The 26,560-nt window shown below is 49.4% G+C and overlaps 1 protein-coding gene across 1 annotated transcript; it reads right to left on the reverse strand.

Annotated features, from left to right (window-relative positions):
• Window positions 1-322: 322 nt before the first annotated feature.
• On the reverse strand, window positions 323-26,320 carry LOC140396574 (uncharacterized). The gene is made up of 4 exons (XM_072485351.1): window positions 26,117-26,320; window positions 14,762-15,117; window positions 6,955-7,095; window positions 323-3,571 (listed from the first exon to the last, which is right to left on the reverse strand). Exons 2-4 carry the CDS (start codon window positions 14,988-14,990, stop codon window positions 2,154-2,156), a joined length of 1,788 nt encoding a protein of 595 aa, XP_072341452.1. The 5' UTR covers window positions 14,991-15,117; window positions 26,117-26,320; the 3' UTR covers window positions 323-2,153.
• Window positions 26,321-26,560: the final 240 nt, after the last annotated feature.

Consider the following 26,560-nt stretch of genomic DNA (forward strand, 5'->3'; position numbering starts at 1 on the left):
CTTTAGTTTTGCTGGCATTGAGGGAGAGATTGTTGTCGATACACCACTCCACTAGGTTCTCTATCTCCCTCCTGTATTCGGACTCATCGTTATTCGAGATCCGACCCACTGTGGTCATGTCATCAGCAAACTTGTAGATGGAGTTGGACATTATATTGTGCTCTGTCTGAACAACAATGACCTCTTCTAAGTTACCTTATCTATAATTGTTTTATTTTAATATTTCCACCTTTGCTTCAGTAATAAAATATAACCTTTGAATTGTGACATTGTTGAGATTAAAATATAAGGACACAATCATTCTTAAACTTTACAGTAGAAAAATTGTCCAAGTTCTTTATCAGTTTGTTCATTCACTAACATTTCTACATTTAATTTCATTAATTCATTCATGTTTGCTCCATTCAAAGACAGACCCAAGCCTCACTGACGGCTGAAGCATCAATCTGAGCTATTTTCTTCAGTGTGATTTCCTGTTGTCTTCCGCTCCCTCAGAGGCTGGGCAAGGAGGGTCCCAGGGTACTTCAGCCAGAGCGGGAGTCAAACGCTTGCTGATAACATTATTCTGAGGAAACAAGTCTTCTCGCCAACTGAGCAAAATGGTCCTCTATTTCTACAGAAAGTGCTGAGCATTTAGTAAGAACATTGATTACAAGTAGCGTCAATAAATTCTCAAAAAGGCATAATATACCTTATAAAGAAGGGGTGAGATGGGTTATAACCTAATTTCTCCCTTGACTAATTAATGTTAATACTGAGCAGCATCAATTTTTCAGTAAGGTGAAAGGATGATACAATTCCAAGCTCGGTTCCTCGCAATAGAAGCAGCTGCTATATGATTGGTCAATAAAAAGATCAGTGCCGTGTCTACTTGTTCAGTGTATTTTTTAGAAATGAACAATTCTGGGATTTCTCAATTAATTATGCTCCAATATTTTCTAATTTATAGAGTTTTGATTTCATCCAGACTCCGCTGAATTCCGAATAGAAGATTTTTTTTTCTTCTAAAATTTAGAGTGCCCAATTCATTTCTTTCCAATTAAGGGACAATTTAGCGTGGCCAATTCACCTACCCTGCACATCTTTTGGGTTGTGGGGGCGAGATCCACACAGACACGGGGAGAATGTGCAAACTCCACACGGACAGTGACCCAGAGCCGGGATCGAACCTGGGACCTTGGCGCCGTGAGGCAGCAGTGCTAACTACTGCGCCACCGTGCTGCCCCTAATAGAAGATCATGATTTCACAACACAGATGCAAGTCAACAAGAATAGAACTTCTGGTTGGAAGCAACAAAACAAAAATATGGGGCTGGATAAACAGGATGCCAGAGTTCTCCACCAGCAACCCTGCTCCAGAACCATTTAACCATTGACCTTTAACAGACTGGAGACCGGATGTCCACTCCTCAGGACAGCAAGTCCCACCTCAGAGTGCTGCTGGCCAACCAGAGGCTGCATGCTCTCCAGTACTGGTGGCAGCAACAAGGGTGGTGGCCTCTGCTGATATTACACTGGGGTCTTCACCAGGGATCATTGCTGGATCCCTGGTGATAAGAAAGTATGATGGGGTAGGAGAGAGGACTGTGCTGGCAAGTGGGTGAAGGGGGAGGAGTGGAGCCGAAAGACTACGGGACGGGGTTTAGATGTTGGAGATGGCCTCCAATGTGCCCAGGTGACTCATTGAGGAGGAAACCAGTTGCCTGCCACAGGCCTGTGCAGGGAAGCCTGGGGGGCTAGCCTCTTGCCACAGGCTTACCCTGCATCGGTTAAAGTAAGTGGGAATTATTTGTCACTGAAGGGCCTCAACTTACCCATTGATGGACAGGCTGTCCAGCACCCCTCCCCTCCCCTGGCGTAATTGAGGGTGGGGAGGGGGGCAGTTTAATGTGTGTAGGTTGCCTGCTGGATTAAACATCTCCCCCCCCCCCATTAAATCCAGTCCATGAACTATTTAAGTTGCTTCTTAAATGATGTGCATATGTAGTTTCTGCTTTATTCCCCACACCCAATGAAAAGAGGCAGGAAAGAGAACAAACCACATTTACATATCATTGTAGAAAGTGTTACAAACGCTTTGTTATATTGGGCCTTTCCTTAAAATCCAAGTTAGTTCAGAATGGAACAAGTCAATTTCTCTCGCAAACGTTACTTCATGCATCGACATACATTCCATTTATGAGGTAATCTATTTTGGTATAGTGCCTTCTATTATACGACTCTGTTATTCGTTTACTTATCACAAACACAACTATAATCAGAAATAATAACCCAAATAATAAAGCAGCGATTAATCCACTCTGAACCTCCACTTTAGAATCTTCTGTTTTTCCTGCTGAATCGACATGACTTCCCAGGGCTCCGTTTCTTCCTTTACTCGATACTACAGTTACAATCCCATTCAGTGGCGTTTTAGCAACTGGAATCTTTGATGGAGTAGATTGTTGCGTCATCTTTGGTGCCAACTTTGTTGTTGGGGCAGTAGTGGTTGTTAAATGGATGGTGGTGGTCAGGAGGGTGGTTGTTGTTGTCTGAGTGGTGGGCACGGGGACCGTGGTGGGGACTGTAATGGTGGTGGGCAAGGGGACGGTGGTGGTGATTGGCACTGTCTGAGTGGTGGGGACTGGGACGGTGGTGGGCACGGGGATGGTGGTGGTGATTGGCGCTGTCTGAGTGGTGGGGACTGTAATGGTGGTGGGCACGGGGACGGTGGTGATGATTGGCGCTGTCTGAGTGGTGGGGACTGGGACGGTGGTGGGCAAGGGGACGGTGGTGGTGATTGGCACTGTCTGAGTGGTGGGGGCTGGGACGGTGGTGGGCAAGGGGATGGTGGTGGTGATTGGCGCTGTCTGAGTGGTGGGGACTGGGACGGTGGTGGGCAAGGGGACGGTGGTGGTGATTGGCGCTGTCTGAGTGGTGGGGACTGGGACGGTGGTGGGTAAGGGGACGGTGGTGGTGATTGGCGCTGTCTGAGTGGTGGGGACCGGGACGGTGGTGGGCAAGGGGACGGTGGTGGTGATTGCCGCTGTCTGAGTGGTGGGGACTGGGACGGTGGTGGGCAAGGTGACGGTGGTGGTGATTGCCGCTGTCTGAGTGGTGGGGACAGGGATGGTGGTGGGGACTCGGAGTCTGACTGAGAAGGTGGTGGTTGTCGTTGGTTGCATGGTGGCATTTGAGAGAGCAGTCTGGTGATTGATTCTTGTTCGCTGGGTAGTAGTCATTGACAGATTGGTTAGGGAGGCAGAGGTTGCTGTTGACTGGGTAGTCGGGTGAATGGTCATTGTCTTTGGTTTGTCAGTAGTCAATGAGAGAGTGGTTAGGAGCGGGGTGGCTGCCATTAACCTCTTAATGGTCACTGGGAAAGAGTAAACTTTTGTATGGATGGAAGATGTTTTTGGCTGGACTGTGGTTGCTTGAAGAGTGGGGACTGTTGGTGACTGATGGCTCGTTATTTGGGTAGGATTAAATGTAAGCTTATTGAGCAGATCTGGAGCAATTCCATCATCTGATGATTCTTCCCCTCGGTGAAAATATGTTTCTTCTGTCGATTCATCCCTTATATTTTTTAGCTCTGTGTGCGAAAAGAATAGAAACATTTGTGTATTTCTGAAATAGAAGATACTGAAATATGGTAACTCTGCAAATTGGAGATTTTCAGATAGAAACACCCCCACATTGTATTTTACTGACGCCGATGTGCGGGTTAACATATTGCTCTGGGGTCTCTGTACAAATCCAGGGGGGGGGGGGGAATAACATTTTTTACATTTTTCTGCTGTGCTTAAGAGTGCCGTGCGTAATAGAGCTTCAAGATTTCTGTGTAATCATTAAGGAAAGCTGACAATGTTTTGCCCCATTATTTGCCCACTTAAGTACTGAATAGTGCAACCTCGCATCCCCCGTCTTTGGTGGGAACCCTGCGGAAAGTTTGAGATTGGCCAAAACGGCCAAGTTATTTAATCTCAGAAATATCTGAGTGAGTGACTGGTACAGATTTGGTAAGGAGGTAACCTGTGCTGTCGATCTAAGATCTCATTACTTACCCGTCAGGAACATCAAATTCCCAGTCTCTGCCCAGGTTTCTACACCACACATCGCAAGGGCTCAGGCAACATGTCTAATCCCAGAATGGTACCTGATCCAAAGTCAGAAGGACGCTGTCCAGTACACTATTGATATTTGTGGTCTAAAGGTACTGAGTTTAATTCATGGTCCATGTCACATTCGCTCACAACTTGCTGAACTACGGACAGCAGTGCAGTCAACTAAAGTTCCTGCTCTTGAATATGATCCAGACTTGGTTTGAATAACCCAGCAACATGTCCAGATTCGACCTATCTGTGCAAGGAATCGGAAGCTGGGCAGTGCACATAGAACTGGATCTCTACCAGAGTTAAGAGGGTTGGGAAATCTGAGACAGTGGCTGAGGAGAGGCTCTGCAATGAGCGACAACAGAATGGAGTTTGTAGTGGGGACTGAAGGCAACAACTTCTTAACGATTACTGGGAGGAAACTGCAGCTCACAGAGATGTCAAACAGGCTGACGGCGATGAGGAAATGCAGGGTTCAAGAGCAGCATACCAGTGCAATCGAGCATCATGACCGTGTTGATTTCGCCAAGGAGACAAGGGAGATGAGAGACACAAGGTAAAAGAACAGATCCATAAGTTCCCCAGAAGGAGATTCTCTGACTATGATTGGATAGATAAAAGTAGAACTGAAGGCAGTTTGAGTTGATGGCACAGTGGAGGAGAGTGGGGGACAACACAGTCAACAATTTCAAAGGACAGATTGAGAATCATAAAATGGTCACAGCACAGAAGTGAAGGATGCCACTCGGCCCATCGAGTGCATGCTGGGTTTCTGCAAGTGCAACTCAGCTGGTCCCACTCCCTAGCACCTGCCCTTGTCGCTCAGCAAAGGTTAAATTCCTTCAGATAATTACCCAATTCTCTTTTGGAAGCTAAGATTGAGTCTGCCTCCACTACACTCTCAGGCTGTGCATTCCAGACTCCTGCCTGTCTAAGCCCTCTTGGAGACTTTGTCATCTGTAAATTTGAAATTGTACCTTGGAAACCCAAGTCTAGGTCATTAATATATAACAAGAAAAACCGGGGCCCTCACACCAACCCCTGGGGAGTCTCAGTCCAAAAAACAACTGGCCGCCACTACGCCCTGGTTCCTGCCACTCAGGCAATTTCATACCAATGCTGCGATTGGCTCTTGCTGTAACTGCTGACACGCATGCTGTGTGGCACTTTATCAAATGCCACTTTGAAGTCCATGCACACTGCATTCCCCACATTCCTCCCCCCCAAGATTTAACGTACCCAATTATTTTTTTTTCCAATTAAAGGACAATTTAACGTGGCCAATTCACCTACCCTGCACACCTTTGGGTTGTGGGGGTGAGACCCATGCAGACACGGGGAGAACATGCAAACTCCACACAAACAGTGCGGGATTGAACCCGGGTCCTCGGAGCCGTGAGGCAGCAGTGATAACCACTGTGCCACCCCCACACTCCCCTCATTAACTCGCCCTGTTACTAGTTCAAAAAACCCAAGTAAGTTAGTTTAATAGGAGTTGCTCTTAACAAATTAGTACCGGCTCTCTTTACTTAATCTACTTTTTCCCAAGAGACTCTTAATTGCATACCGAGTTATCATTTAAAACTTCCCGACCACCGAGGTTAAACGGACAGGCCTGTTGTTGCTGGGCTTACCCTTACACACGACTTTGAACAACAGCATAACATTTGGATTGCTCCAGTCCTCTGGCACCACCCCTTTTTCCAAGGAGGATTGAAAAATGATGGCCAGTCCCCCCACCCGTATTTCCCTCTGAGCCTTGGATGCATCTCATCTGGTCCTGGTGACTTATCAACTTCTAAGTACAACCAGCCTATCCAATAACTCCTCTTCATCAATATTTAGCCCGTCCAGTTTCATAATTACCTCCCCTTTCGTTATAACTTTGACAGCATCTTCTCCCTAGGTAAAGACAGATGCAAAGTACTCATTTGGTACCTCAGTCCTCTCACTGCCTCCATGTGTCAATCACCTTTCCGTCCCTAATCAGCCCCAGAAAAATTTTGAACACCCTTTTAGGTTCGATGCCTGTCTCTTCGCACTCTCGCTCATCTTAAAAAAAGTTTAGAGTATCCAATTCATTTTTTCCAATTAAGGGGCAATTTAGCGTGGCCAATCCACCTGCCCTGCACATCTTTGGGTTGTGGGTGTGAGACCCACACAAACACGGGGAGAATGTGCAAACTCCACACGGACAGTGACCCAGAGCCGGGATCGAACCTGGGGCCTCGGCGGCGTCAGGCAGCAGTGCTAACCACTGCGCCACCGTGCTGCCCCTCTCGTTTTGTTTTAAACTTCCCCCTCCGCACCTTCTATATTAAGCCTAGTTCGCAATTGTGCTATCCACCTGACATCTGTCATATGCACCCGTCTTATACTTCATTGCACTCACTCTCTACCTCTTCTGTCAGTCTGGGAGCTCTGGTTTGTTAGTCCTATCTTCCCCCCTTCAATAGAACGTTCCTTGAGTAAAGCCAGTCCGTTGTTCCATTAATAATAATAATAATAATAAGAAGAAGAATAATCGCTTATTGTCACAAGTAGGCTTCAATGAATTTACTGTGAAAAGCCCCTAGTCGCCACATTCTGGCACCTGTTCGGGGAGGCCGGTACGGGAATTGAACCCACGCTGCTGGTCTTGTCCTGCATTACAAGCCAGCCGTTTAGCCCACTGTGCTAAACCAGCCCCACAGCTTTGTCTGCCAATCATTAATTCCAATTGATCTGGGCCGGATGTGCTCTCACCCTATTGCAGTTAGCTGAACCTAAATTAATTATTTTTACTCTGGCTTGCAGTCAGACATATAATATTCAGATATAATAAACAAATGTACTTGAAATGTAGTTTAAATGGTAAAGTTACCTCGATGTATAAAGTGGCTTATATATCCTTTAGATTCCATCAATGGACAAGCATCCTTGTCTGGACAGTAGAAAAGGTAGCAATTCTGATATGAAGACTTTTTTCTTGGGTTAAATGTTATAAAATTGCACAGGTGTTCTCCTACCAAACAAAAGGCAGAAAGAGGAACGGTTAGTTTACCAACCATCCACATTATTACGAAAATCTACAGCACTGCTTTATTAATGTAAGCATTAATGAATGAAGAAATGAAGCTTGTGGTCGAATATCAAACCAACCGAGTTTGTAGAGAAGTTAACATTTTCTGAAGTTAAATTTTCTAACAGATATTACACCAAAGCAATATCTACCATCGCCTTTTAGCGTAACTTCACCCACTCTTTTCCCCCTTTGGGAGCAAGTGGTGGGACGATTCCCGAGCTGATTATCAGCCCTTTGAACCACAGAATCAACGCTCTCTCCTTGGCCAAGAAGTCCTGTCGTTGGACATGAACCTGGAGGCAGGAGCACTACCCACTGGCCCACATGGCTTCCCGATACCTGCCGTGTGAAGCAGCAGAGACGACAATTGGGATGACAGTTCCCATTAGGGCGTTGGAATTATCAAGACAAAGAAACGTACGCATAAAATAGAAGCAGGAAGACACCCTTAGTGTTGGGTGGAGTTGACCTTGGGTGCTCTTTCCAAGAGCCGGTGCAGACTCGATGGGCAGAATGGCCTCCTTCTGCATTGCAAATTCAGTGATAATCTATGATTAATCTAGGACAAAGGTTCGGCACAACATCGTGGGCCGAAGGGCCTGTTCTGTGCTGTATTTTTCTATGTTCTATGTTCTATTCGGCCCTTCGAGCCTGCTCCGCCATTCATTATGATCATGGCTGATCAGCAAGTTCAATACCCTGATTCCACCTCCCCCCCATATCCCTTGATCCCTTTAGCCCCAAGGGCTATATCTTTTTAAAAATAAATTTAGAGTACCCAATTCATTTCTTTCCAATTAAGGGGCAATTTAGCGTGACCAATCCACCTAGCCTGCACATCTTTGTGTTGTGGGGGCGAAACCCACGCAAACACGGGGAGAATGTGCAAACTCCACACGGACAGTGACCCAGAGCCGGGATCGAACCTGGGACCTCTGCACTGTGAGGCGGCAGGGCTAACCCACTGCGCCAGCGTGCTGCCCTCCAAGAGCTATGTCTAATTCCTTCTTGAAATTACACAATATTTTGGCCTCAACTACTTTCCGTGTCGCTAATTGCACAGATTCATCGCTCTCTGGGTGAAGAAATGTCTCCTCACCTCAGTCCTAAAAGGTTTACCCCATATCCTCAAACTATGATCCCTAGTTCTGGACTCCCCCACCATTGGGAACATTCTTTCTGAATCTACGCTGACTAATCCTGTTAGAATTTTAGAAGTTTCTATGAGATCCGCTCTCACTCTTCTAAACTCCAGTGAATATAATCCTAACCGACTTAGTCTCTCCTCATATGACAGTCCCGCCATCCCAGGAATCAGTCTGGTAAACCTTCGCTGCTCTCCCTCCACAGCAAGAACATCCTTCCTCAGATAAGGACCCAAAACTGCCCACAATACTCCAGGTGTGGCCTCACTAATGCCCTGTGCAATTGCAGTAAAACATCCCTATTCCTGTACTCCAATCCTCTCGCTGTAAAGCCAACATACCATTTGCCTTCTTTCCTGCCTGCTGTACCTGCGCGCTTACTTTCAGCGACTGATGCACGAGGACACCAAGGTCTCGCTGAGTATCCGCCTCTCTCAATATACACCCATTCGAATAATAATCTGCCTTCCTATTTTTGCTACCAAAGCAGATAATCTCACATTTATCCACATTATGCTGCATGTGCCAAAGGCTCCCCCCACAACCCAAAGATGTGCAGGGTAGGTGGATTGGCCATGCTAAATTGCTCCTTAATTGGAAAAAAAGAATTAGGTACTCTAAATTTATAAAAATAAAATAAATACCGCATGTGCCATGCATGTGCCCACTCACTCAGCCTGTCCAAATTCTGCAGAAGCATCTCTGCATCCTCCTCACAACTTACCCTCCCACCCAACTAGATAATACATTTAGTTTCCTTGTCCAAACCATTAATATATAATGTGAACAGTTGGGGTCCGAGCACAGATCCCTGCGGTACCCCATGGGTCACTGCCTGCCAATCAGAAAAAGACCCATTATTCCAATTTTTGGGTCTTCGGCCAATGAGGTCACTGGAAGGGGTCACAATACCCAATGAAATTGGTGATGGCCGCTTTGTGGGACACCAGGTACCGGTCCCTCGATGTCCATCTCCGGTTGTGTTGTCCGCATGTAACCTTTATGCCATACAAGGTAATAGTGAGAACTCTGGGTGCCAAAAAGTCTGGCTCGATCTGGGCTACCCAAAGCAAATCGGTCCATATGAATGGGGGCAATTATCTCCTGATGTGTGATTGACAAGGCAAGTCCATAAAACGTCCTGGCGGTTTGTCTGTGCTTGTGTTTGGTCAAGTTCGAATTCCCATCAGCCTGCCTGGAGTTGAATGTCCAATTCTTAATTTAATGTGTCCAATTTTATCGGGCCTAAAATCCAGGCCGTTCCATATTTGCACAAGAACAGATACAGTGGGGTGGGGTTTCCACTTTGGTTGCAAATTGCGTCTGCTTTGAACAGTTATTTTGCACTGAGTTTGAGGAAACTCATTTGCTTATCAACCACAAAATCTGTTGTAAACCAGCTCGATCGGGCAACGTTTCAAAACTTTTTAATTAATAATTTACTTTGCTATTTTTTTCAGGATGGCATCTAGCTGCTGTTCAATTAATTGGGCTGAAAATGGGGGCAGCACGGTGGCGCAGTGGGTTAGCACTGCTGCCTCACGGTGCCAAGGACCCGGGTTCGATCCCGGCCCCGGGTCACTGTCCGTGTGGAGTTTGCACATTTTCCCCGTGCCTGCGTGGGTCTCAGCCCCACAACCCAAAGATGTGGAGGGTAGGTGGATTGGCTACGCTAAATTGCCCCTTTATTGGAAAAAAAGAATTGGGGACTCTAATTAATTTTTTTTTTAAATTGGGCTGAAAATGGGTTTAATCGTAAAAAATAAGCATTTTGAATCACAGTGATGTCAACCCAACACCTGTCAGTAATCTGATTCTAAATGTCTAAAAATGAAATTTGTAAAAGTACAGAATCATTGGAGTAGAGCAGTCAGTTCTGTCGCACATTAATTTGAGTTTGAGTGCCTTCTCAATGGCCCACAAATAAGTACAATGTGTAGCCCAATGGTGGTTAACCCATCCCAGTGGCGTGACCTGGCTTCGAGCACAGTGATTTTTAAACTAATCATAGAATTTATAGTGCAGAAGGAGGCCATTCAGCCCATCGATTCTACACCGGCCCTTGGAAAGAGCACCCCACTTAAGCCCATTCCCCCACCCTATCCCCGTAACCCAGTAACCCCACCTAACCTTTTGGACACTAAGGGGTAATTTATCATGGCCAATCCACCTAACCCGCACATCTTTGGACTGTGGGAGGAAACCGGAGCACCCGGAGGAAACCCACGCAGACACGGGAAGAACGTGCAAACTCCGCACAGACAGTGACCCAGGGCCGGAATCGAACCCGGTTCCCTGGAGCTGTGAGGCAGCAGTGCTAACCACTGTGCCACGAAAAATACTCTACTGACTACAATTGGTGCTTAAAATTCCACAATCCTTTGCAACAATTTTGACCAAATTACACCCCCCCCCCCCCCCCACTCCTAAAAGCAAGCAAGCACTAATTGCAGGAGGGCATGTTTACATTTTCAGAACTACTTTTCGCAGCTAAATGTATCAGTTTCCAAAATGGGACACTCCTGAGTAACTAGATTGGGCCCACGCCCAGGAATCGGTTTGCCCAGCCTTCCACGTCCCTCAGGATAGTTTGAATGTCTGAATGATTGAAATGTTGTGTTCGTCGCCTCTGGCCTGGTGCCATGTGCTGCTGCCTCCGGGTCCAGTTGGGGTTTGAGTGTGTATGATTTTTGTACAATAGGAATATTGTTGAGCCACTTGAGATTGCAGCAACAGAGCCAGGCCCGGTTTCTGGTCATTCTACTTGTCCTCCAGTCTGATGCTTAGTACAGGCCGATCTATCTTTTTAAGAGCTATTGCTAGAATCGTGGAACATAAGGAGGCCATTTGACCCATTGAGTTTGTGCTGACTCTCTACAGAGCAATTCTGTCAGTGCTGTTCTGCCGCTTTATCTTTGTACTCGGGATGGGAGTTACTTGTAGCTTGGTGCTTTACATCAGTGCCATTGACAATTGATGTGCAAATGATTACTAACTCCCTCTAAAGGCCACCAGTGCATAAAACACTAACTTTTAAAAAGTGAAACAACTGCAATCATGAAGGAAATTCCAGGCTGATGCTGATCCAGTCCGGCTCGCAGTCTGCCACATTTCCTGCACTGGAAGCTACATATATTCAGACATTAATACACAGGGCCCTGTTGCTTCAGACAAAAAGAACACGTACACACATTGTGCCTGCTTCAGCCTTTCGCTGACTCATTCCTCAGGGAAATACCTTTACCAATCAGGGTCAAGCTGCCTGGTTTAAATTGCAAACAATGTTTGGCAGTTAACTATTAGTTACCTGGTACATTCTCCATGGCAATACCTCTACCAAACAGAATCTACTGCCAACAAATCAGCACTTCCTTCTCGTACAGTATAAATTGCTGTTTTCCCTTTTATACCAGTATTCTTGTGAAGTGTCTCGATGAGACACAGCCATGGACATAGAATTCACAGTGCAGAAGGAGGCCATTTGGCCCATCGAGTCTGCACCGACCCTTGGAAAGAACACCCCACGCCTCCAACCTATCCCCGTAACCCAGTAACCCCACCTAACCTTTCTTTTTGACACTAAGGGCAATTTATCATGGCCAATCCACCTAACCTGCACATCTTTGGACTGTGGGAGGAAACTGGAGCACCCGGAGGAAACCCACGCACACACGGGGAGGACGTGCAGACTCCGCACAGACAGTGACCCAAGCTGGGAATCGAACTTGGCACCCTGGCGCTGTGAAGCAACTGTGCTACCTACTGTGCTACGATGCTGCCCACAAGTGACATGAGTGCAAGACAAAAAACTTCACCGTGTCTCTTTTTTATAGGGCGGCCCAGTAGCACAGTGGTTAGCACAGTGGTTAGCAGCGCCAGGGTCCCAGGTCCGATTCCCGGCTTGGGTCACTGTCTGTGCAGAGACATGTTCGCCCCGTGTCTGCGTGGGTTTCCTCCGGGTGCTCCGGTTTCCTCCCACAAGTCCCGAAAGACTTTTGTTAGGTAAATTGGACATTCTGAATTCTCCACTCATGTACCCGAACAGGCGCTGGAATGTGGCGACTAGGGGTTTTTCCACAGTAACTTCATTGCAGTGTTAATGTAAGCCTACTTGTCACAATAATAAAGATTATTATTATTCACCAATTCCAAAGTCCTTCGCAGCTAATTCATTATTTATAAAGTGTATTGTTGAGTAGGCAAACTCACACCCAGGAAGGTTACGCAAACAACAAATTATGACACAATTTATTCTTTGTGGTTTTTGGTGAGGGAGTAATGTTGAGCAAGAAGCTGTACTTCACAATATGTTACTCTGTTTAATGTCCCAGCAAATAGTGCAGTATTCCCTCAATCCTGCTAAACGGCAGGATATTGAAACGGAACCAAATAGATAGAAGTCATGCCCCAGTTTGAACCGCTGGTCTGTGCTAAGTTAATGGATATCTGACCTTTTTGGGCCATCTCATAACATCAGCAGTGTTGAATATTAAATATCAGAGCTGAATATAATTCAAAATGCATAATTATTTTAGTTTGTTTTTTAAAAACTCTTACATCTACAATTAACAACAGCTGAATGTGTTATTCCAGTTAAAGTGATAGTGCGACCTAGAATCCCAAGGGCAAAAGAAAAAGCAGAATTATTAAGAGGTTATTTCCACATCTGTATTTATGAAGAAGGAAAACCTCCAAAGTCAAATATCAAAGAAGCAAACTGGGAAACAAGGAAGGAGTGGAATCGTGCTTTTCCCAGGATAGAGATTCAGACGTTATGTGCTGGATAAATCTGAATCTATCAGAACACTTTTGTTTTCCAGTGACTTTGTGAAGAGCAATGTGCAAGCTCCTGAATTTTCAACCAAGCATCCTATCAGCAGTTTGCCATTACTGGGCCTTTATCACAGAAAGGTTCCTAGATCATTGTAAAAAGACCAGTAATGCCAAACTAAGCAGATAGAGTACTCTGAAACAAGGGTCCATGAGCTTTCAGGGGGTGCCCCAAAAAGTAAACAAAATGTGATAGCAGACCAATTGGAATTGGGACAAGGGTTAGGCCTGTGGTAGATCGTTGCAGACATTGCACAAAAGCCCAAACTTTTGGGAAAGTATTTATATGCCTTTGGGGTCAATGCATGTGCAATTTGGATGGAGAAAAACACCATCAAGAGATTTAAAGCTTGTTGCATTTAAATTAGATTAAACTAAATCATTAGTGCAGGTTATTATTAGTAAGATATATCAACATTTTGTAATTCCGAGAATAAATTTACAAGTGGGAAAGTTGCAATTGAGTTGCTACCTGGAGTATCATTAGGAATTACCACCTTTGCACAATATATGCGTTTTATTTTCAATATTAGACTTGCTTAAAATACAAGGAACCTGCAAATTGGAGGGATAGCTTTTTTGAGATGTTCCTGGTCAGTGAGGGTGTGAAAAAGAGAAAAGCTGGGCCCAAGAAGAGGCAAGACTGGAGACAAGCAGTCAAATTGTAATTAAAATAAAAACAATAGATGCATTTTTCATTGTGTAACTAATCTTTCTACAGATAATGTACATGTGGGTGCAGGAGGGAGGATTTTCCGTACCCCCCATTCGGTATTTTTCCGTGGCCTGCTGTTCGCCACGGAGCGATCTTCTGCTCTCCAATTTGCAGGTTCCTTGTATTTTAAGCAAGTGTAATATTGAAAATAAAACGCATATATTGTGTAAAGGTGGTAATTCCCAATGATACTCCAGGTAGCAACTCAATTGCAATTTTCCTACTTGTAAATTAACTCGTGGAATTACAAAATGTTGATATACCTTACTAATAATACCCTGCACTAATGATTCAGTTTAATTTAGTCAATGGGATTTCCCATTGAATCCACCCCCCACCCCCGTGCCCCCAATCACCGGGAGGCACACAGCGGGGCTTTGCTGTTGGTGGGACTGAAAGGGCTTGCTGGGAGGAATAGGTGGAAAATCCCCCCCCCCCACCTTGCGTTGTGGTACAGGCGGTCTGGGGAAGTTCTGAAACACGAGAGGGGCAAAGGCAAAAGAGTCCGAGAAACCCCACTCGAAAGAAAGCACCCACAAAAAATTCTCCCTCCGTGTACCCGAACCGGCGCCGGAGTGTGGGGACTAGGGGCTTTTCACAGTAACTTCATTGCAGCGTTAATGTAAGCCTAGTTGTGACAATAAAGATTATAGATTATTAACCACCGTGCTGCCCCACATGTAAAATTTGTATATGAAATGAATGAAAATCGCTTATTGTCACAAGTAGGCTTCAAATGAAGTTACTGTGAAAAGCCCCTAGTCGCCACATTCCGGCACCTGTTCGGGGAGGCTGTTACGGGAATCGAACCGTGCTGCTGGCCTGCCTCGGTCTGCTTTCAAAGCCAGCGATTTAGCCCTGTGCTAAACAGCCCCTGATATATTACACAATGATAGCAATTACAATCATTGCTTACCTGTTACAGGTAGGTCACTGCAGCACTCATCATGGCACTCCTCAACAGTGTCTGTGTGGAAAGGAGCCAAGCTCACCATTCCTTTAGTTAGGGCAACCTTTACATCAATTATGGCATCCATAATGCCAGTATCTGAGCCAGTGCAGTCGGACTCTTGCAATAGACTCTTGTGGTTTGTGAGTATTGTCAAGAGCAACAACAAAAAGGATTCACTGTGATGCCAAATCATAGTGACTCACAAATTCTTCGGCATGTAATTGACAAAGACGGTGCACACATCAGCTGTGGGAAAACAAAAATCTTCGATGGTTCAGAGAATCCGGTGACTTTAATGACCAGGCAGTGCGAACCGAGTCCTGTCAATTCACAAATAAAAAGAGATTGAAGATGGATTAATTTAACCTTTAAATTATACATGATACAAATAATCTAAAAGTTGCAGTATAATCTAGAAAGTTTTAAGTCAAACTCTTCACTGCACATTGCTGATTGAAATACTGAAATATTTTATAAAAAAGATAAACGACTGACACCCAAGGACAATTAAGGAAGCGCCCACGGAGCCCCCTTCATCGGCACACCCCCTTGTTATGGGCCAGGGTTTAGAGAAACCCAAAGTGTATCGTGGAGTTCACCTGACCACAACTTTAATAGATTGTGGTATGGGGAGCACACGGCCCACTCTACAGGTGTGGTACAGCAGAAATGGAAAAGTATTTTTTAAAAGCAAAACAATGTTTATTCTATGAACTCAAGTTAACCTTTTTAAAACAAACAGTGAACATCTCAGCAACCATCAATTCAAATACACCCCCCAAAGAATACAACACTAAGTAATCCTTAAGCTTTCCTTTTAACATCCATAAGACTTAAAGAAAAACTTTTAACAGAAGCACACTCCCTCTGAATTCACCAAATGATCAAGAGATAGGGCGGGATTCTCCGACTCCCTGCCGGGTCGGAGAATTGCCGGGGGTGGTGTGAATTCCGCCCCGCTGCTCCGACGCCGGCTGCCGAATTCTCTGGCGGCGTTTTTTTACCGGGGGCGGGGATTGCGCTGCGCCGGTCGGGGGCTGTTGGCAGTGGGCCCCCCCAGCGAATCTCCGGTCCCCGATGGGCCGAGCGGCCGCCTATTTTCGGCCGGTCCCGACGGCGTGAATTACACAAGTTCTGTACCGGCGGGACCTGGCTCTGCAGGCGGCCTGCGTAGTCCTCGGGGGGGGGGGGGGGCGGGGGGGGGGGGGGTCTGGCCCCGGGGGGGCGCACGATGGCCTGGCCCACAATCGGGGCCCACCGATCTGCGGGCGGGCCTATGCCGAGGGGGTACTCGTTCCCTCCGCGCAGGCCTGTCTAAAGCTCCGCCATGGCCGGCGCGGAGAAGAATCCCCCTGCGCATGCGCAGGAATCATGCCAGCGGTTCTGGGAACATGCTGGCGCTCCTGCGCATGCGCCAACTCACGCCGGCCGTCGGAGGCCCTTCGGCGCCGGTTGGCGCGGCGCCACTCACTCCAGCGCCAGCCTAGCCCCCGAAGGTGCGGAGGATTCTGCACCTCCTGGGCGGCCCGATGCCGGAGTGGTTCACGCCGCTCTTGGGCGCTGGAACGGCCCACCCGCCGGATACCGGAGAATCCCGGCCATAGTCTTTACATGGCAGAGAGAATGACATTGCACCTCCTGCGGCTGACTGCCGCTCCAACACTGAAACAAAACCAAAAAACACAGACGCGCACAAGCTTTTTCTCAAAGTGAAACTCAAAATCAGAGCCAGAGCTCAGCTCCCACCCACACTCTGCCATCACCGCACTCTGACATCACCGCACTCTGCCATCACCGCACTCTGCCACCACCGCACTCTGCCACCACCGCACTCTGCCACCACCGCACTCTGCCACCACCGCACTCTGCCACCACCGCACTCTGCCATCACCGCACTCTGCCATCACCGCACTCTGCCACCACCGCACTCTGCCACCACCGCACTCTGCCACCACCGCACTCTGCCACCACCGCACTCTGCCACCACCGCACTCTGCCACCACCGCACTCTGCCACCACCGCACTCTGCCATCACCGCACTCTGCCATCACCGCACTCTGCCACCACCGCACTCTGCCACCACCGCACTCTGCCATCACCGCACTCTGCCATCACCGCACTCTGCCATCACCGCACTCTGCCATCACCGCACTCTGCCATCACCGCACTCTGCCACCACCGCACTCTGCCACCACCGCACTCTGCCACCACCGCACTCTGCCACCACCGCACTCTGCCATCACCGCACTCTGCCATCACCGCACTCTGCCACCACCGCACTCTGCCACCACCGCACTCTGCCACCACCGCACTCTGCCATCACCGCACTCTGCCACCACCGCACTCTGCCACCACCGCACTCTGCCATCACCGCACTCTGCCATCACCGCACTCTGCCATCACCGCACTCTGCCACCACCGCACTCTGCCACCACCGCACTCTGCCATCACCGCACTCTGCCATCACCGCACTCTGCCATCACCGCACTCTGCCACCACCGCACTCTGCCACCACCGCACTCTGCCATCACCGCACTCTGCCATCACCGCACTCTGCCATCACCGCACTCTGCCATCACCGCACTCTGCCACCACCGCACTCTGCCACCACCGCACTCTGCCACCACCGCACTCTGCCACCACCGCACTCTGCCATCACCGCACTCTGCCATCACCGCACTCTGCCACCACCGCACTCTGCCACCACCGCACTCTGCCATCACCGCACTCTGCCATCACCGCACTCTGCCATCACCGCACTCTGCCATCACCGCACTCTGCCATCACCGCACTCTGCCACCACCGCACTCTGCCACCACCGCACTCTGACATCACCGCACTCTGCCATCACCGCACTCTGCCATCACCGCACTCTGCCATCACCGCACTCTGCCATCACCGCACTCTGCCATCACCGCACTCTGCCACCACTGCACTCTGCCATCACTGCACTCTGCCATCACTGCACTCTGACATCACCGCACTCTGACATCACCGCACTCTGACATCACTGCACTCTGACATCACTGCACTCTGACATCACTGCAGTAACATGAGCAGACAAACATTTCTTAAAGTGACATTCACATGACACCCTGCAGAGCCCAAAATAAAGATTAAATCCTAATTTTGACTAAGGTTTGCATTGAAGGATGCCCCGAACCAAATAGGCGCTGGGTATTCCCTCAGTAATTCCTTGTGATGTTTTGGGCAGTGGGAAATATACAGTCGAGCAACACTAGAAATGACGGCTGCAAAATGACCACACGTGACTGTCACTTGATCAGACATCTCCTGCAGACCATAATATTCCCTCCCGTCCCAGTGCTTCCTATTTGCCACATATTCTTGCAGACAAAGCAATGATAAAACAGCAAGGCACAAAACGTCACAGAGAATTAACACAACTGCTTCAGCACGTGCATTTTTAAAAGTAATGTAATGTTAGTAAACCACTTGGAAGGTGGTATTGTCAAAACATTTACGATGGAGACAGAAGATCTGGGAGAAGTGGAAGGAAGTTTAGTCAAGGTAGCTGTGGGACTCCGTGGGTATTGAATGAATATTAGTCAATACCATCCCCCCCCCCCACCCACCTTCAGCTGCTTCATCAATAACCTTTCTTCCAACTGATGAGTACACAGTTTTCAATATCATTCCTAAATCTCCAGATAATGAGGACGTCAGTGCACACATCCAACAAAACTTGAACAACATTCCAGCTTGGGCTGATGAATGTGAGACCGATTCCTCACCAGTGCCAGGCAATGACTTCCAACAAAAGAGAAATTAACCCTCTCCCTTTGACGCTCAAGGACTTAACCCTCTCCCTTTGACGCTCAAGGACTTAACCCTCTCCCTTTGATGCTCAAGGACTTAACCCTCTCCCTTTGACGCTCAAGGACTTAACCCTCTGCCTTTGACGCTCAAGGACTTTTATTTAAAATAAATTTAGTGTACCCAATTATTTTTTTCCAATTAAGGGGCAATTTAGCGTGGCCAATCCACCTAGCCTGCACATCTTTTGTGTTGTGGGGGCGAAACCCACGCAAACACGGGGAGAATGTGCAAACTCCACACGGACAGTGACCCAGAGCCGGGATTGAACCTGGGACCTCGACGCCGTGAGGCAGCAGGTCTAACTGTAGTGAACGTATTGCAGTAACCATTCACCATGTATATAACTGTATCACGCTGTTGCCCATGTGGGCTCCACCTATGGACCATTGTAAGGTATTACCTGTAATGTATAGTGTTGGTGCCTTGTGTGCTCTGCCCCTGGCTCCACCCCTTGAGGGGAGGTATAAAGAGCAGTAGCCCTGTAGGCGGCTCTCACTAGCAGACCAGTCGCAGGCAGGCACTGTTGTAGTTGATTAAAGCCACAGTTTACTTCTACTCTTGGTTTCGCATGAATTGATGGTCGCATCACTAACTCACTGCGCCACCGTGCTACCCCTACGCTCGAGGACTTAACTATCAATGAATACCCATCATTCATGTCATAAGGGTGACCATTGACCAGATACTCAATTGGACTAGCCACATAAATACACTGGCAGGTTGGAGACTGGGAATTCGGTGCGAATAACTCACCTCTTGACTCCCCAAAGCCTGTCCACCTTCTACAAGAAGTGCAATGAAGTACTCTTTATTTCAAAAAATATTTTTTATTCTCCTCCTTTTTCACATTTTCTCCCAAATTTACACCCAACAATAAACAGTAATCAGTAACCAATGTAACGTCAATCCCCCTATCAATAACAACGATCCCATCCTCCCCCCACACATTAGCCCGCATGTTACCATAAACAAATGACAAAGAGAAATCAGGAATCACCCACAGTCACCATTAACATACACCGCCCCCCCTCCCCACAACCCTCCCAGCCCCCAACCCCCCTAATGTTCGATGCGATCCAATTCTCAAAAGTGCATAATGAATAACGCCCATGAATTGTAGAACCCCTCCATCCTTCCCCTCAGTTCAAATTTGACCTTTCCAAGCGTCAAGAATTCCAGCAGGTCCCCCCGCCACGCCAGGGCACAGGGTGGAGAGGTTGATCTCCCCCCTAACAGGATCTGCCTTCGGGCGATCAACGAGGCGAAGGCTACAACATCTGCCTCCGCACCCGTTTCCAACCCCGGCTGGTCCGACACCCTGAATATGACCTCTCGAGGGCCCGGGTCCAGTTTCACGTGCAGCACTTTAGAGATTACCCTAAACACCTCCTTCCAGTAATCCTCCAGCTTTGGACAGGGCCAAAACATATGAACGTGGTTAGCGTTCCACCCCCCCCCCCCCCCCCCGCAATTTTCACATACATCTCAGTAATATCCCTCACTGAGCCGGCTCATCCTCACCCTTGTGCTCTATACACCACCTTCAGCTGTATCAGCCCCAACCTCGCACATGAGGTGGAACTTCGCACATGAGGTGGAACCTCGCACATGAGGTGGACGCAATGAAGTACTCTGCACCTTTTTTTTTCATTCACTCATGGGGTTGCGAGCGTCCCTGGCTGGGCCAGCGTTTATTGGCCATTCCTAATTGCCCCTTGAACTGAGTGGCTTGCGAGGCCATTTCAGAGGGCATTTAAGAGTCAACTACATTGCTGCGGGTCTGTAGTCACTGGGGAAGGACGGCAGATTTCCTTCCCTAAAAGGGCATTAGTGAACCAGGTGGGTTTTTCCAGCAATCGGCAATGGTTTCATGGTCATCATTAGACCTTTTAATTCCAGATTTGTACTGAACTCAAATTTCACCATCTGCCCTGGTGAGATTCGAACCCAGGTCCCCAGAGCAATACCCTGGGTCTCTGGATTACGAGTCCAGTGACAATAGCACTCTGTCACTGCCGCCTCATACTTGCTTGGCTAGGTGCAGCTCGAACAACATTCATGAAGCCTGACACCATCCAAGACCATTCGATCAGCACCCCATCCATCACCGTAAACATCCATTCCCTCCACCACCAACGTGCAGGGGCCACAGTGTGTACCATCTACAAGATTCATAGTAGAAACTAATCAAGGCCCCTTGGCAGCATCTTCCCAACCCACAACCTTTGTCATCTTGGCGACCTAGGGAATCAGACCACTGAATGTCTGCAAGTTCCTCTCCACATCCATTTCTGACTTGGAGCTAATATCCCTCACTGTTACTGGGTCCCCACTTGGGCTGCAACATCTCAAGAGGACAACTCATTGCAACCTGTTCAAGGGCAATTCAGGGTGGCCAGTAATTCCTGGCTTTGTCAGCAACGTCAAGCAAAATTCACAGCATTTCTCTTTTGTGTTGCTGAATGCTGGGGATGGTGGCCTTTTTCACAAAGGGGCTGTCATAAGAGTGGGGTGGGGGTGGGGTGGGGTGGAGTTATGATGTGGTTTAAAGCCTTGGTCAGTCCTCATTCCATTCATTGCCACATCGAATATACGTGCCCCAGTCAGCACTGTGCACCACATGGGATGGTGGGACTGTCCCTATGGAGAGAGATTGGGAAAACTGGGCCTGAATTCTCCAGCATTTCAACCAATGAAAGGTGATCCCCTTGAAACCTAGAGAAAAGTTCAGGGTAGATGCGGAGAAGATGTTTCCCATGGGTGAGAAGTCGAGAACCAGGGGGCACAATTTTAAAATGAGGGGGATGCCTCTTCGGACTGAGAGGAAGTGAATTTGTTTTAGTCAGAGGGTCGGGAATTTTTGGAATTCTCCATCCAGAGGGCTGTAGTTTGAAGCAGAGATGGATAGATCGCTAAATACCAATGACACAAAAGGATGTCGGGATAATGTGAGGAAAAGGCACTGACATGATCATAATGAATGGTGCAACAGACTCGATGGACTAAATAGCCTCCTTCTGCTCCTATGTTTCTACATCTTAGAATTAATTGGTTGCCAAGGGACAGTTGTCAGAGGGATAGATATTTTTACGGCAAGGAAATCAATGCAAAGGAAGTAAAGAGGCCGAGGTAAAGATGGCAGATGGAGTTTAACCTGGACAAATGTGAGGTAATGCATTTTGGAAGGGCTAATGCAGGTAGGGAATATACAGTGAATGGTAGAACCCTCAAGAGTATTGAAAGTCAAAGAGATCTAGGAGTACAGGTCCACAGATCACTGAAAGGGGCTACACAGGTGGAGAAGGTAGTCAAGAAGGCATACGGCATGCTTGCCTTCATTGGCCGGGGCATTGAGTATAAGAATTGGCAAGTCATGTTGCAGCTGTATAGAACCTTAGTTAGGCCACACTTGGAGTATAGTGTTCAATTCTGGTCGCCACACTACCAGAAGGATGTGGAGGCTTTAGAGAGGGTGCAGAAGAGATTTACCAGAATGTTGCCTGGTATGGAGGGCATAAGCTATGAGGAGCGATTGAATAAACTCGGTTTGTTCTCACTGGAACGAAGGAGGTTGAGGGGCGACCTGATAGAGGTATACAAAATTATGAGGGGCATAGACAGAGTGGATAGTCAGAGGCTTTTCCCCAGGGTAGAGGGGTCAATTACTAGGGGGCATAGGTTTAAGGTGAGAGGGGCAAAGTTTAGAGTAGATGTACGAGGCAAGTTTTTTACGCAGAGGGTAGTGGGTGCCTGGAACTCACTACCGGAGGAGGTAGTGGAGGCAGGGACGATAGGGACATTTAAGGGGCATCTTGACAAATATATGAATAGGATGGGAATAGAAGGATACGGACCCAGGAAGTGTAGAAGATTGTAGTTTAGTCGGGCAGTATGGTCGGCACGGGCTTGGAGGGCCGAAGGGCCTGTTCCTGTGCTGTACATTTCTTTGTTCTTTGTTCTTTGTAATGATCAGTCATGATCTAATCAAATAACAGCACAGTCTGGAAGGGCTGAATGGTCGGCTGCTGTTCCTATGAGGGGATGGTTGCACAGTGATTATGTTATTGGACTAGCAATCCCAAGGCCTATACTAATGGTCTGCAGACACCAACCCAGACCCCAATCATTGGGGGGGGAATTTAAATTCAACTAATCAATAAACATGGAATAAAAAGCTTCTGCACGGTAGCACAGTGGTTAGCACTGTGGCTTCACAGCGCCAGGGTCCCAGGTTCGATTCCCTGCTGGGTCACTGTCTGTGCGGAGTCTGCACGTTCTCCCAGTGTCTGCGTGGGTTTCCTCCGGGTGCTCCGGTTTCCTCCCACAAGTCCTGAAAGATGTGCGTGTTAGATGAATTGGACATTCTGAATTCTCCCTCTGTGTACCCGAACAGGCGCCGGAGTGTGGCGACTGGGGGATATTTCCACAGTAACCTCATTGCAGTGTTAATGTAAGCCTACAATAAAGATTATTATTATTAGTGATTGCTCAAAGAGCTACCAGATTGTTATTTAAAACATCCATCCAGTTCAATAACCTGACCCAGGCTTGTAGGTGACTCTAATCTAGGCAGAGTGCCATGTTGTTGACATGTCAAGCCGTGTTGTTGACATGTGAAGCCAGTTGTATCAAACACCGACAGGAAGGTCTCACCGTGACACTTTATTGGAAAACAGTTTGAAGGATCCTTTTGTAATTCCTACACAAATAAAATGAAATGAAATGAAATGAAATGAAAATCGCTTATTGTCAATAGTAGGCTTCAAATGAAGTTACTGTGAAAAGCCCCTAGTCGCCACATTCCGGCGCCTGTTTGGGGAGGCTGGTACGGGAATTGAACCGTGCTGCTGGCCTGCCTTGGTCTGTTTTCAAAGCCAGCTATTTAGCCCTGTGCTAAACCAGCCCAAGGGGGAAAGTTTGGGATAGGAATTCCTCAGGAAACTGTGTAGCCTGTTCGGAAAGGGGACGGGAATGATTTTGCTCAAGAGAAAAAATGGGGAAAACTCCCCATTGAGTGCATTATTCCACATGATACCTCGGCAAGTCTCCCACCTTTGATGTTACAAAGAAACTAAACTGTTAACTCTGTGTTAAAGCGACAGCAGATTGGCCAATTTGTTCTACATATCCTGGCTGAATCGGGATTAGAAGATTACCACAAAAGGTTAGGAGAATTCATTCTGTGATGTCCGGGCAATGCTGGACAACCGAGTGTGAGCTGTTAACATCATCCAGATAGCCTGAGACACTGCGCCCAGCCTCCCAATCCCACCCAGCCTCCCGCTCCCGTCCACGCTCCCGCCCAGCCTCCCAATCCCGCCCGGCCTCCCACTCCCGCCCGGCCTCCCACTCCCGCCCGGCCTCCCACTCCCGCCCGGCCTCCCACTCCCGCCCGGCCTCCCACTCCCGTCCGGCCTTCCACTCCCGTCCGGCCTCCCACTCCCGTCCGGCCTCCCACTCCCGTCCACACGCCCACTCCCGCCCAGTGGCCCAATCCCGCCCAGCCTCCCACTCCCGTCCGGCCTCCCAATCCCACCCGGCCTCCCACTCCCGCCCAGCGGCCCAATCCCGCCCGGCCTCCCACTCCCGCCCGGCCTCCCACTCCCGCCCGGCCTCCCACTCCCGCCCGGCCTCCCACTCCCGTCCACACGCCCACTCCCGCACAGTGGCCCAATCCCGCCCAGCCTCCCACTCCCGCCCGGCCTCCCACTCCCGCCCGGCCTCCCACTCCCGTCCGGCCTCCCACTCCCGTCCGGCCTCCCAATCCCGTCCGGCCTCCCACTCCCGTCCGGCCTCCCACTCCCGTCCACACGCCCACTCCCGCCCAGTGGCCCAATCCCGCCCAGCCTCCCACTCCCGTCCGGCCTCCCAATCCCGCCCGGCCTCCCACTCCCGCCCAGCGGCCCAATCCCGTCCGGCCTCCCACTCCCGCCCAGCCTCCCAATCCCGTCCAGCCTCCCAATCCCGTCCGGCCTCCCACTCCCGCCCGGCCTCCCACTCCCGCCCGGCCTCCCACTCCCGTCCACACGCCCACTCCCGCACAGTGGCCCAATCCCGCCCAGCCTCCCACTCCCGTCCGGCCTCCCACTCCCGTCCACACGCCCACTCCCGCCCGGCCTCCCACTCCCGTCCGGCCTCCCACTCCCGTCCACACGCCCACTCCCGCCCAGCCTCCCACTCCCGTCCGGCCTCCCACTCCCGTCCACAGGCCCACTCCCGCCCAGTGGCCCAATCCCGTCCGGCCTCCCACTCCCGCCCAGCCTCCCACTCCCGCCCAGCGGCCCAATCCCGTCCACACTCCCACTCCCGCCCAGCCTCCCACTCCCGTCCAGCCTCCCAATCCCGCCCAGCGGCCCACTCCCGCACGGCCTCCCACTCCCGTCCGGCCTCCCACTCCCGTCCACACGCCCACTCCCGTCCGGCCTCCCAATCCCGCCCAGCGGCCCACTCCCGCCCGGCCTTCCACTCCCGTCCGGCCTCCCACTCCCGCCCGGCCTCCCACTCCCGTCCACACGCCCACTCCCGCCCAGCGGCCCAATCCCGTCCATCCTCCCAATCCCGTCCGGCCTCCCAATCCCGTCCGGCCTCCCAATCCCGTCCGGCCTCCCACTCCCGCCCGGCCTCCCAATCCCGTCCGGCCTCCCAATCCCGTCCGGCCTCCCACTCCCGCCCGGCCTCCCAATCCCGTCCATCCTCCCAATCCCGCCCAGCAGCCCAATCCCGTCCGGCCTCCCACTCCCGCCCGGCCTCCCACTCCTGCCCGGCCTCCCAATCCCATCCAGCCTCCCAATCCCATCCAGCCTCCCACTCCCATCCACCCTCCCAATCCCCTCCAGACCCTCAATCCCCTCCAGACCTCCATCCCCTCAATCCCCCCTAGCCCCTCAATCCCCCCTAGCCCCTCAATCCCCCCTAGCCCCTCAATTCCTGGAGCTCCTCAATCCCGCAGTTTTCCCGACCGGGGGAAGGGGGGGTCACATCCTGAATATTTTCTCAATCCTCTCTCTGCACAAACTGAGTGACATCCTCAATCTGCAGGATCGCAATTTAAAATCCAAACTCAACAAACAACAAACTCCAGACAACAAACTCCGGACAGCAAACTCCAGACAACAAACTCCGGACAGCAAACTCCAGACAACAAACTCCGGACAGCAAACTTCAGACAGCAAATTCCGGACAGCAAACTCCGGACAGCAAACTCCAGACAACAAACTCCGGACAGCAAACTTCAGACAACAAACTCCAGACAACAAACTCCGGACAGCAAACTCCGGACAACAAACTTCGGACAGCAAACTCCAGACAACAAACTCCGGACAGCAAACTCCGGACAACAAACTTCGGACAGCAAACTCCAGACAACAAACTCCGGACAGCAAACTCCAGACAACAAACTCCGGACAGCAAACTCCAGACAACAAACTCCGGACAGCAAACTCCAGACAACAAACTTCGGACAGCAAACTCCGGACAAACCTGAGTCCGGATCCCGGAGACACAAAGTGAAAGTTTGCAGCCGGGAGAAAGTTGGTGCCGGCGGCCGGGAAGCTGCGGCAGTGAATCTGTTCCCGGGAATAACTGCGGAAGAATCAGCCACTCCCACATTCTGCCATCTTGTGGGAAATTCCTCCCTCCACAAAACATCAGAGTCAGACTGAGCTCAGAGACTGCCCAACACCCAGAGCCCGGGGAGGAGTCTCTGTGTGTGAGGGAGGGAGGTGTGTGAGGGGGAGGGAGGGAGTGAAACTGTTGCTGAGGGTTTGGGATGTCAGTTACAGGCAGTTTGACACCGACACTAAACTCCTTCTCATTACAGTGATGTGTCACTTGTCCTCCGCCCCCGGTTGGTAATACCGCAAAATCAATGTAACAGTTTAATGTTCTAAAATAAAAACACTTAGCAATTACAATGTAGTTTCT

Source organism: Scyliorhinus torazame, chromosome 19 (genome assembly GCF_047496885.1).
Source record: "Scyliorhinus torazame isolate Kashiwa2021f chromosome 19, sScyTor2.1, whole genome shotgun sequence".
Classification (NCBI taxonomy): domain Eukaryota; kingdom Metazoa; phylum Chordata; class Chondrichthyes; order Carcharhiniformes; family Scyliorhinidae; genus Scyliorhinus; species Scyliorhinus torazame.